This window comes from Solenopsis invicta, chromosome 15 (assembly GCF_016802725.1).
Source record: "Solenopsis invicta isolate M01_SB chromosome 15, UNIL_Sinv_3.0, whole genome shotgun sequence".
In the NCBI taxonomy this organism is placed as follows: Eukaryota; Metazoa; Arthropoda; class Insecta; order Hymenoptera; family Formicidae; genus Solenopsis; species Solenopsis invicta.
Genome location: NC_052678.1, coordinates 6,154,488 through 6,166,238, shown reverse-complemented (window position 1 = coordinate 6,166,238; position 11,751 = coordinate 6,154,488). Strand labels below are relative to the sequence as shown.

Below are 11,751 nucleotides of genomic sequence, written 5' to 3'. Positions count from 1 at the left end.
GTAAAAAATATGAATGTTAAAAAATTAATTAGTATATTATTTGTGAAATTTTTATGAAATAAAAAGGATGAGAATCATTTGAAGAATCATCAGATTCGTTTTAGATATTAAATTTAGAACTAGAAAAAAAATAAATTTGATTAGCTTTTATTGTCGCTCCAACGTAAACGTTCCCTAAATTGAGAGGACCGAAAATTTTGGCTTCAAATTCGCGAATTCAGTCGCAATAAGTCGTTATTAGATGTCAGATCCATTTTATGGCAAAGGTTACGGCCCACTTGACGCCACAAATTGTTCTTTGATTAATCAATTTGTAAAATTCTTTGTTCCGATTGGTTAATCAAACGCTTCGAAGTATTTGTAGTGTCAAGTGGACCGCAGCCGTAAATGCTTCAAACCATTTGCAGTATCAAATGGACCGTAGTCATCAGCTGATCGGCTAACAACGTGAATTGTAACGTGGAATAACGACGACGTGATAACGGTATGAAAAGTGAAAACGGGTGTTTATAAATTACCGTATAATTGGAAAAACTTAAAATTTTATATTTAAAATTTTATATTTAATTCTAACAGATTATGTAAAAAAGTTTGCAAAAGTTTTACAGTTTGACTAACTAAAGCCTGGTTGCACTAACGTTAGTTTGGCTTTAAACGAGCATTTGTAACTGTCTTTATCTTTCTTCCTAAATAAATAAAGCCACATACTTAAGTTTCGCTTAAAAGTAAAATAACATTGGTGCAATCAAGCATAAAAAAATTTTTGTGTGCTTACATAAGGCAGTATGATTTTACATTAGTTATGTTGATTTTTGCGTACTTTTCCTCGATTCAAATTAGTTATACGACAAATTAATTATACTAATTGTACACAACATATTATGATAAATAATAATAATATGAACATAATACGTACGAAAATTAATAAATGCAACATAATAAAATTATCACATACAAGAATTTAAGTATTTAAATATTAAAACATCAAAAATGTACATATTTTTAAAAATAAATAATTTTCGTACTTAGATGGCTATGAAATAGTATGACTATAAAAACTGTTCACACAAAATTATTTCAATATTTATTTAAAAAAAATTGCCAAATGTTGTCAATGTACTGGTCGAAAATTTTATCGTGCAACGATAGAGTGCATTAAAAATTAATTCCATTTTGTCCACCTTTAGCAGAAATTTTTAAAATGATTGCTCCAATTATCATGTATGTTTTAACGCCATTATGAATAAATTTAGAATTTTACTGCAAAATTAGCAGTAATATACCAAGACATGTTATATAAATATATGATAATGTTAATCTACAAAAGAGAATTGCACGTGCACGTGCACGATATGATAACAAACAGATAAATGTTCTAGATTATCAATGAAAGCCGTTCGCACAAATAAACGTATGCAAGTACGCCTGTGCAAGTTTATTGAAGCGTATAGATGACAAGACTGCACAATTATTTTGATTTGTGTGACTGGCGTAAATATGAAAAATCTAAAGAATCTTTGCTATACTTGTGCCAAACTGATTTGCTCAAGTAAACAAAACGTAGCAAGTTCAGACCAATCAAAAATTGGCGCGAATAAAAGTAATTATAGTGAAACATACATCAAGGAATTCATCTACAATTATATCTTTTATAATTACTCAGCTGAATTAATAAATATTAATAATACTATTACACAAAAATAGTCACAAATTTTTACTTAGCCATCAACTTTATTTACGCGTACTTTTTAAAAAAATTATTCTTATAATAAAATGATTGCTTCTCAATCGCTATTTTCATTTAATTTTTGTTCAATTAAAATGCAATTCTTTATTGTACGTTTCACATAATTATTTAGAAGTTGCGCATATATGTATATTTGTACAAGCGCGCTTGTGCAAGTCTAGATAACAAATCTGCACAATTATCGCAAATAAGGTGCCTACGTTTCAGTTGACTTGCATAAATACATTTGACAAGTTGACTTGAACGTGTGTTCTTAGCTTCATATTAGTTGAAGATTGTACGAGAAATGTACGTATAATATTAATTATAAATGGCAAATAAATTTGCGTTTACTTGTTACTTTTATTTTCAACGTCGTAGTATAATTATTATATATTCACATTTTTAAGTCTAATTTATTTCTTGTTCGGCATTTAAAACAATATATCATTTTATAAAATTGGAATTATTTTCTGAAAATATACTTGCACTACAGATAAGATATAAATAGAGAAAAAAAACGCACAAGTACAAACAAGATAGAGAGAAAAGATGATAACATATTTACATTATTGCGACAGTGTTTCAAGTAGTATTACATCCGTTATGCGCGAGCAGCTCAAAGAGCATAATATAGTTGATAATAAACCCAGACCATTCGATCGTTGGTGGCCGACTCGTTAGCATCGGGCAGAGGTCGTCGCATTACTAATGTTGAAAATCGTACGTTTTTGTGGTGTTTGGACGAAGTGTCATTCGACACGACTGTATTCACAGAACGTAAATATCGGAGTCATCGGAGCAGCTTTACAGAAGGAAATAGACAAAATGCCGCGTATCAGACCGTCGGACCAGCCACCCAAAGTTTGGAAAACAATCGAGAAGAAGGATAAGGATGGGAAAGTGATGAAATTCACGATTCAGGAGATTCCCGAGGACCGGTACGAGGAAGCGGTTCAACACATGTGCAATTATTTCTTAGCCGATGAAGTAACCTGTGCCTGTTTAAGTAAGTTTCACTGAGCGTTTAATAACGTAACATCCTTTTAGTGATGAGCTCTCATTTACAGATTTGTAATAAAAGAAGCTAATATTAGTAAAAAAAAGAGATTTAGAAAGGATCAGCTAAAAAAATAATTTTCGTTTTAATTATGATTTATGCGTCACTACACCGAGAGGAAAAAATATAAAACAAAAAAATTTTACTTAATACAAAAAAAATTATTTACTCAGTCCTAACAGCTCATTTACTGTTATCAAGATAAAAATTTCTTAATTGAAATATTCATGTAAATAAAATGAAGAAATAATTTTTAATCAAGTAATTTTTTCGCAGTTTTAAAAAATATTTACTATTAAACTGTTTTTGTATTTAAAATAATCAAATTTTAATCTAAGAAAACAATTTAATTAAGTTTAATAAGACTATTAGCTTATTTGTACAATCATTATTTAAATGTAAAAAATACAAAGTTATATATTCAAGGTAATACTTCAAGGTAATTCAAATTTATTTACTTGAATGTTTTTTTACTTAAACAGAACTAGCAAGTGTTTGTATCAAAATATATGGTTTTAAGAAAATGTATTAGAAAAAGAATTGTTTTTCTCAATGTACTGATTCTTTTCACTTTCTGCTCCATCTCATTTGCAGACGCGAAAAACGATCCTTTATTTGTACATGATGTAAGCACGATATGGCGCCTATTACTCGCAGAAGGCATATCCATAGCTGCATACCTCGACAATCCCAACGGTGGAAAACCCATACTCGCCGGTATGAACGCTCTGGGTGTTGACAATAAAGATCAGAAAGACAGTATTTCCGGCTACCAGGTTAGTTCCATTAAGTTTTCTTAATAAATTTGGTTCTATTCCAGTTCATTCTATCGTGCATCATACAATTATAATATAATATAATTTTAAGTTTTTTCATAGTAATACTGTCATGTAAAAACAATGAAAAACATTACACAAATATCAGTGTATAAATATTTATGTCAATATACATATAATAAACCGTCAAATGTTTTGAATTGTTTGTCAGTGCCCTTCGTCTTTTATAATATTATGTCAAGGATAGTGGCGTAGCTAGGAAATAGTTTCGGGGGGGGGAAGCTGTAGCTTTAATTGGTTACAATTATCACTATAATTATTATTAATTAGGCACATCTATACGGTAAAATATTATCCACACTTCGCGCGACCCAGAGCCAACGACAAAGCATGTTAACCGTTCATCGTGTTTCTATTTTTGCAGATTTATTTTGTCACTAGAAACACTCCAATTTTTTTTTTATAAAAAACAGGTGTGCTAAACTTTTGACAATAATTTAAAAAAATCATATTTTTTTAAATATTAAAATTAAGCTACGAAATTATTGAAACTATTAAAAATTTCGGGGGGAGGAGGGTTGCAGCCCCCACAGTTCCCTTCTCTGGCTGGCTACGCCACTGGTCAAGAATCATTTTCCTGTTTCTATTTTATCAAGTAGTATGTTACAATATACGAAGTACCTTATATGTCACAATATATAATTATGTAACTAAGTTGGGATTGATAATCGTTACAGTTTAAGTCAGAGAACTGCAAAATTACGTTCGATATCATAGCCAGTGCGACGAAGGTGGTGTACGAACGTTATGGAGTTGACAAGTATTTGTACGCTATCGGCCTCAGCGTTGACCCCGATTATCGTGGATATGGATTAGGCAAGGATATTTTGAAAATCAGGTACGACTTGCGTGTATATTCAAATGTGTTGTGTTAACTCACACATGAAAAATGTATTAAATTAGTGTCTTCGCTACTTCACGGTCCAAAGTTCTTCAAGATTATGTCAATCTTTTTCAAAGCGCGCGCAAAGTAACTTTTATTTTTATCTAAAAAGTCCAAACGATACAGATTATCTGTTCTTAATCTTTCTTACCTTTTCCGATATAATTATATATTTTATATTAACAATATTAACAAAATGTTAAAAAGTTATATTATTACATATATCCAGAAATATAGAATTTAACAATTTTATTTGAATTGAATTTTTATACAAGCAAAATTATTGACTGTTTCGTGCTGTATGGGTTTGTATTTATCTTATCAACAAGTTGACCTTGTTACACTATCATTGATATGAGGACCACTTCTAATTTTTTCCAGTTAATATTATTTATTCAATATATTTATCACATTAATCAATGTTATTTATTAATGTTTCATATATCTTAAATAGGGATCTTATCGGACCTATGTACGGAATACCAGCGACATCCACCGCGTTTACATCGATAATTTCGCAGAAGTCGGCGGCGGGTGCAGGATTTGAAGAATTTCTGACGAAAAAGTACGTCGATTTGGTTGATAAGGATGGAAAAGAATATTACCCCGGCATTAAGTCCGAGAATTTTAAAATCATGGGTAAAAAATTGCTTTAATATGATCAAACGATATCCAAAAATTAGAGATTAAAATTTTGTAACTTGAAGTTGCGTTTTATAATTTCTATTGCAAATTGCTCCAAATTCCTCAACGTTATCTAATGCATTGAAATGAGTAACAATACAGGGCATCTTTTCGATACATTATTATCAGTACTTTCTTTCGAAATGCAAGCAAATCTAATTTCCATTCTAAAGAAGATGCATTTGTAATATTTAGATGCTTTTGGAATGGATTTAATATTATTGCATAATATTAATAATATCTCCTGTATACGGCAAACGATGCACATAACACGAAAATCCCAACGAAATAATGTTAAATATCCGCCTGTAAAATAATGTATGCTAGATTGATGCAAAATACAATGAAAGAACGTAGGCATATTTTATTTGAAAATAAAATTTCTATAACTTTACTTTCCGAAACGTAAAGTTATCAATTCATTGTCTCATTATTCATTTTTAAAAATATACATATTATTGTATACATTTGTTTTTTTTTATAAATTGTCATGCAAAAAATGTACACATATAGAAATAAATAAATAATTTTGTAAGTGAAATCAACCGAACAAAAACCTTTAATAAATATATAAATAACACGTTTCGAGTTATTAAAATTAAGAGAAGATCAATTTTTCATGATAAATAGTTTTAATTTATTTTAAATACTTATTCATTGACTTATTAATACTAATTTAATTGCCAAAATAAAACGGTGAATTAATAATGAAAAGAACTATTTAAATTAGCAAATAAGATAACAAATGACATTTTAATGACATCTTGTTGACGATAGAGGCGTCATTAAGGTATTATTAAGACGTCATTTGACGTCACATTATTTATTGGAAAATCTCGCCTCTGTACGTAACACAGAATAGAATTGAAGACTTGGACGGTATGTTATCCATCGGAAATATCCATGACCACGCAATACAAAGTACACGTTTTGTGCATAGAGGCGCCAGTGAACGGGTTCTATTCGAAATCTTCTAATTAAACATGATTTTCATGCTTTCTCATGATCGGCTGATCTATTATAACACAAACTGGCAAAAAACATGTAAAATTTATATAATTAACATATGGAAAAGTGCCAAATAAAATCGTCTTAGTTACATACAGAGAAAAATCTTTCAAATTTTCTGAATATTTATCGTGTTTGAAGCAAAAAAGAAAATAGTAAAACAAGCTCGTTGAAAATTTGGAAGAATTTATCATAAATTATATTAAAAAATGTTAACAAAATACTACAATTCGAAGTCCTCAATTTATATATTAAATTTCTCAATTAGTAATATAGATATAAAAGTAAAGAAATTTTTGTGACATTGAAATTAGACAATGCAGTTTTCTCTGTATGTATATAAGACACAGTGACGTTGATTTTATAATTTTCTCCATATATTAATTCTGCGTGTTATTCATATTAGTTTTACACGAACTATTAATTATACATATAATGACAAATACATTAATTATACATATAATGTCAACAATTCTTCATTAATTGTTACGTACATTCGGAATGCGAACGTGAGATATGTTCCAAATACTTGACAAATGGGACATTTACATATATAGTGTAATTAACATACCAATATAAGTTTGAACATCTGAATACTAATCTAAACGTCTGAATAGTAATATATCAGACATGCGTATTAAAATATACAATTTTCAATGTGCCCATTTAAATGTCTGAAAATAGGATAATTGCAAGAATTTAAAAGTTATATAAAAAATCATGTGGCCTTAATACATAAAAAATTATACGGTCTCAATACATATTTTAAAAATACACATTGCGATCTTGTAATAATTAATAATCAAAATAATTTTATAATTTATTATGGAGGACAGAGATCAAAGCTTCAGTTTTTTGTTTTTCACAAAAACTTCAAGAACAACTTGCTCCAGTTTTAGAATTACCACATTTGATTTAAGTTACATACACCTAGGTGAGTAAAAGAAGATCGATTTTTCATTTTTTTCACATTTTTTTATAAAGTTTTTTTATATCTTAGTTTCGTTTTTATAGCCAAAAAATCTATCAATTTTTAGGTGAAAACTCTTATATCCAGATAAGCGCCATTTTGCAACAAATGCGAATTTAAAAAATCGGCTGTGATAAAGAATAGATTTATCTATCTACTTTAAGTATCTAATGCGTTGGTGTGTTCCATATTTTATAGTGAGTACCGTAAACCTTGATAGTAGCTAACATGTCTAACGTCAATATCTGATAAATGACGATATCTGTTACAATGTCAAATAATTTTAAATAAAAATTTAAAATTTCTTAAAGAAAATTCTATATATGTTGTGCTAACGAATAGATAAGTGTTGTAATATCATGAAATATTTATTATGACATTAATACGAGTGGACAGTTGCATAAGAAATGTATATAGATCATTAATTATTAAGTATTGTTACATGTAATTATAAAATATTCTTTAGTTTCCTAAAGTACATATATCTTACTATCACGTATAATATCAATCTCAAATTTGTATATAATATTATATACATATAGTATTAAAGGTTTATTATATCTATCAAATGTAAATCAAATGTGTTGAAGTGTTATAATATTATATTTTTTTTAAGAATTAAATAAAATTACAATTTATGTTTTCTCTTAATTTATATTTAAATTTTTAATTTATCTTGTTATCTTCGTTTCTTTGAAACAACGATGAATTTATAAATTATAATTATTGAATGTCAGCTGTGTATCCAAGAAATTTCCATTATTATGTAATATTGTATGTTACGTCAGTCTTTTTTGAATAGTGCAACAAACATAATGATACAGTTAATAATAGAGCCAGAAATTTTCGATTGATAATGGCCGAGGTCGCGTAATTAATGCTAACACTCATAACATAGAAAAGGTGTTGCCTGATACGAATGCATATGTAAAAACATTAGAATTTAAGTATTCGAGACCTAGCAGATCTACAGAAGGCGACAGAGAAAATGCTGCGCATCAGACCATCGGATCAACCACCCAAAGTTTGGCAACTGATCGAAAAGGTGGATACGAATGGCAAGCTGATGAAGTTCACGATTCAAGAGATTCCCGAAGACCGATACGAGGATGTGATTCAACATATGTGCACATACTTCTTAACCTACGAACCGATTTGCCAGTATTTAAGTAAGTTTCGCGTTTATTTGATAACTTTTAACGACGACTTTATTCACCATTCGCGGATTTGAAATTAAGGAAAAAACTGTGAAAAAAGATCTCTCAAAGACTATTTATCTTTGCAGGCAGACCTTTATATGAAGAGAGAAATAATTGATTTCTTTTAATTTATCATGATAATTCCGTATTGTTCTCTTCATTACTTTATCTTATTTTAGATGCAAAAGACGATTCCTTATTCATACAAGACATAAGCACGATGTGGCGCTTATCGCTTGCACAAGGCATATCAATAGCGACATTTCTTGACAATTCCACTGGTGGGAAACCCATACTCGCAGCTATAAATATTCTACGTGTCGATAATAAAAATCAGAAAGAAAATTCCAGTTACCAGGTGTGCTTCATTAAGCTTTGTGAATAAATTGGTTGTTTGCTTAAATTAAACTGCCACCCACTTTATTTTACAAACTATATTGTGTAGTGTTTATAATATTGTTCTAATGCAATGTATAGTAATAAAATTGTAATATAAGAGAAGAATCAATATAATAACAAATATAATTTTATATAATATACAATTATAAAAATTATATTATAAAGATTTATCACAATAGCTCTACGAAAACAATAGCAAACAAAAGTTGAAAATGATAATCGTTACAGTTTAAGTCAAAGAAATGCAAAAAGACATTGGAAACAATATCTAATGCAAAGAAGAAAATGTACGAACATTACAAAGTTGATCAGTGTCTGTATGCCACTGGACTCAGTGTACATCCCGATTATCGAAGATACGGTTTAGCCAAGAGTATGCTGAAAGTCAGGTATGCCCTATTTTAAAACGTTAATTGGTCCATAAATAAAAAATACAATTAGCGATAGCTCGCAATTCCATAGTCTAAAGTTTTTAAAGATTATATAAATTTTTCTAAAGTAAAATAACTTTTTCTCTTTCTTCTAAAAAGTTTCAGGTTTGAATAACGTTGATCATCTATCACTCTCGATCTCTGACACTTTTATTATTTTCTCCGTTATAATTATAAATTTGATATTAACCAAATGATAAAAATATATATTTTTAGAAGTATGAAATTTGATGGATCAAACTTATATTCGTCATATCTATAAGTTGGCCTCATTATTTCATACCGAGACTGTCACTAGAATTCCATACATAGATCCGCTAAGGTCTCATTAATTATACGCAAACTATTTCTAATTTCTTATACATGGCCTCTGTTAATTCATCTTAATCACTTTTGGATTTTATTTATTAACGTGTAACTTAAATTTTATTTTAGGGACCTTATCGGATCTAGGTACGGTGTTCCAGTGACAGTCTCGGTGTGCACATCGATTATTTCGCAAAAAATAGCAGCAGATACGGGATTCGAAGAGTATCTGACAACAAATTTCTTCGATTTGGTGGACGAGGACGGAAAGAAGTATTTCCACGGTATTAATTGTATAGTTAAGATAATGGGTAAAAAATTATTTTAATAATTGACCTGATGGCAACAAAGGCGATACAATAACAACATAATTCTCTTGACTTTTTATTGTAGAGTAAATATTATAATTTCTTGCTATACCACGATCTTTTCAATATTCCTTGTATGTCATCATGACGCATTGGAACGAATGACAATAAAGGGTGCCTTCTCGTCGCGTCAAACGTATGTTAAATATATTATTATCGGCTTCTTGTTGAAACGCGGCCAGACGTAACTTCCGTTCCGATAAACGTGCATTCGCGACATTCGGATGCACTCGGAATATATAGGTGTTACAAAATTTTAATGACATACCTTCCATGCATACGCGGCTAAATGCGGGTTGCACTTTACGTGTCAGAACGTGTACCGTAATTTGTAGTAATATCATGTAGATCGCGTGGCCAGAATTTAAGATCGCAGACCTTATGTCAAAGAGAGAAGAAATCTAGATTAAAAGTCCTCTATTTATATCATGCCCTATGAAAAGATAATAATCCTTCACGCCATTATCCATTTTTTAAATATATTTAAAGTAATGTAATTTGTTTAAAAAAATTAAAGATATTTATTTATATCCCTATGTACTTTAAAAGAACTCAAGTTATTACCTAGAATTTCAGTAGAAAATAATATTTATTGATTTTTTAATAAAAAAATCAATAAATATTATTATGCATAGCACAATTATTTTAAATTAAAACAAATAAAAAAAACTGGAAGAAATTTTAATAGAAATTCAATATATAATATTAAGCTTTCTGTAACGTCTGCACATAACTTTTCTGACTCAAATATTATTATAATGGTTCAGCGAGGATTTAGCGAGCATTGACAAGCATGCGTGTAATTGTATCGACGTATTTGTTGTTCCTGAATAAATATACTTGTTGCGCCAACAAGTGGTTGGATTTTATTGAGCTTATCGTTATCTCTCTCAACTTCGATTAGTTTGCTTTAATTCCAGTCAATTTCGATCAGTTGCAATCAATTTCCATGGTTTTAATTCCACCCAATATCGCGAAATCTCATTCAGCGTTAATTAACTTTGCGGATTATCGAGGATTATTCTTGCAACCTATTCAAGCCCAGTGTCCTGGAAACAAGCAACTGTTCAGATGCCCATAAAATATCGTTATTGCAATTCAAGTGTATGTAATGCAAATATGATTTTCTCATAATTTCGATTATTGTTAAAATAAATAACGTGTACATTAAATAGCTACAACAAAACTTTTTGTTCAAAATATGTGAAAGAACATTATATACATGTAATATATTTCTATATTATAAATAACAATTTTTTATTCATTTTTAATATAGCTAAAATAGTTATTATAGAGTATTAAGGAAAGTATTATCAATTAAAAAAATATAGGATAATATTGAAATAATATATATTGTTTAATATTAAATTCATTGTCAGAATTAATCAAGATACTGATTGTAAGTTAAATATAAATGACTTTAATTCTTAGGACCCAATGGGTACTTGTATTCCGTGTTCGATCGATTTCTATCCATGAAAGTTACTCGGAACTTCAAAAAATAATTAAATCATATTACATTCTTTTTTTCAAAAAAAGTGCAGACATTTGTTTTTAGAAACTTAAAAGTATATTCATGAATTTTTGAACATTTTTTTTTAACTACTTCAAATAGATAAAAATGTGATCGAACTTGAGATACCCATAATTTTGCTAATAAAGCACATTTTTATATCGTACCATAAGAATTAAACAATATTTTTGTATTTTTAAAATTAAAAATTAAGTACCATTTTTTATATTTTTTGTAGATTTTATTTATAAGTACAAAATTAAAATAATCTTTTAATAAAATGTTGGCCAACTATTGGCAGGCATTGTTTTTAAATAATTTTTAATTATATTTACTCAAATAAAAGTGATTTAACTCGCAAATTTATT

The 11,751-nt window shown here is 28.9% G+C and overlaps 2 protein-coding genes across 4 annotated transcripts; both read left to right on the top strand.

The window, feature by feature from the left end:
• Positions 1-340: 340 nt before the first annotated feature.
• Positions 341-5,583, top strand: LOC105207188. Of its 3 annotated transcripts, none has more exons than XM_026138630.2 (5): positions 341-484; positions 2,504-2,735; positions 3,381-3,562; positions 4,300-4,460; positions 4,960-5,583. In XM_026138630.2, exons 2-5 carry the CDS (start codon positions 2,555-2,557, stop codon positions 5,159-5,161), a joined length of 726 nt encoding a protein of 241 aa, XP_025994415.1. In that variant the 5' UTR covers positions 341-484; positions 2,504-2,554; the 3' UTR covers positions 5,162-5,583. The 3 variants fall into 3 exon arrangements, with proteins under 3 accessions (XP_025994415.1, XP_039313765.1, XP_011174925.1); XM_039457831.1 differs by lacking the exon at positions 341-484 and adding an exon at positions 1,978-2,035; XM_011176623.3 differs by lacking the exon at positions 341-484 and having other exon boundaries at positions 2,361-2,735.
• Positions 5,584-7,911: 2,328 nt separating this feature from the next.
• On the top strand, positions 7,912-11,238 carry LOC105207197. Its single transcript, XM_011176631.3, has 4 exons — positions 7,912-8,336; positions 8,546-8,724; positions 8,994-9,154; positions 9,632-11,238. Exons 1-4 carry the CDS (start codon positions 8,156-8,158, stop codon positions 9,828-9,830), a joined length of 720 nt encoding a protein of 239 aa, XP_011174933.2. The 5' UTR covers positions 7,912-8,155; the 3' UTR covers positions 9,831-11,238.
• The last annotated feature ends 513 nt before the right edge of the window (positions 11,239-11,751 follow it).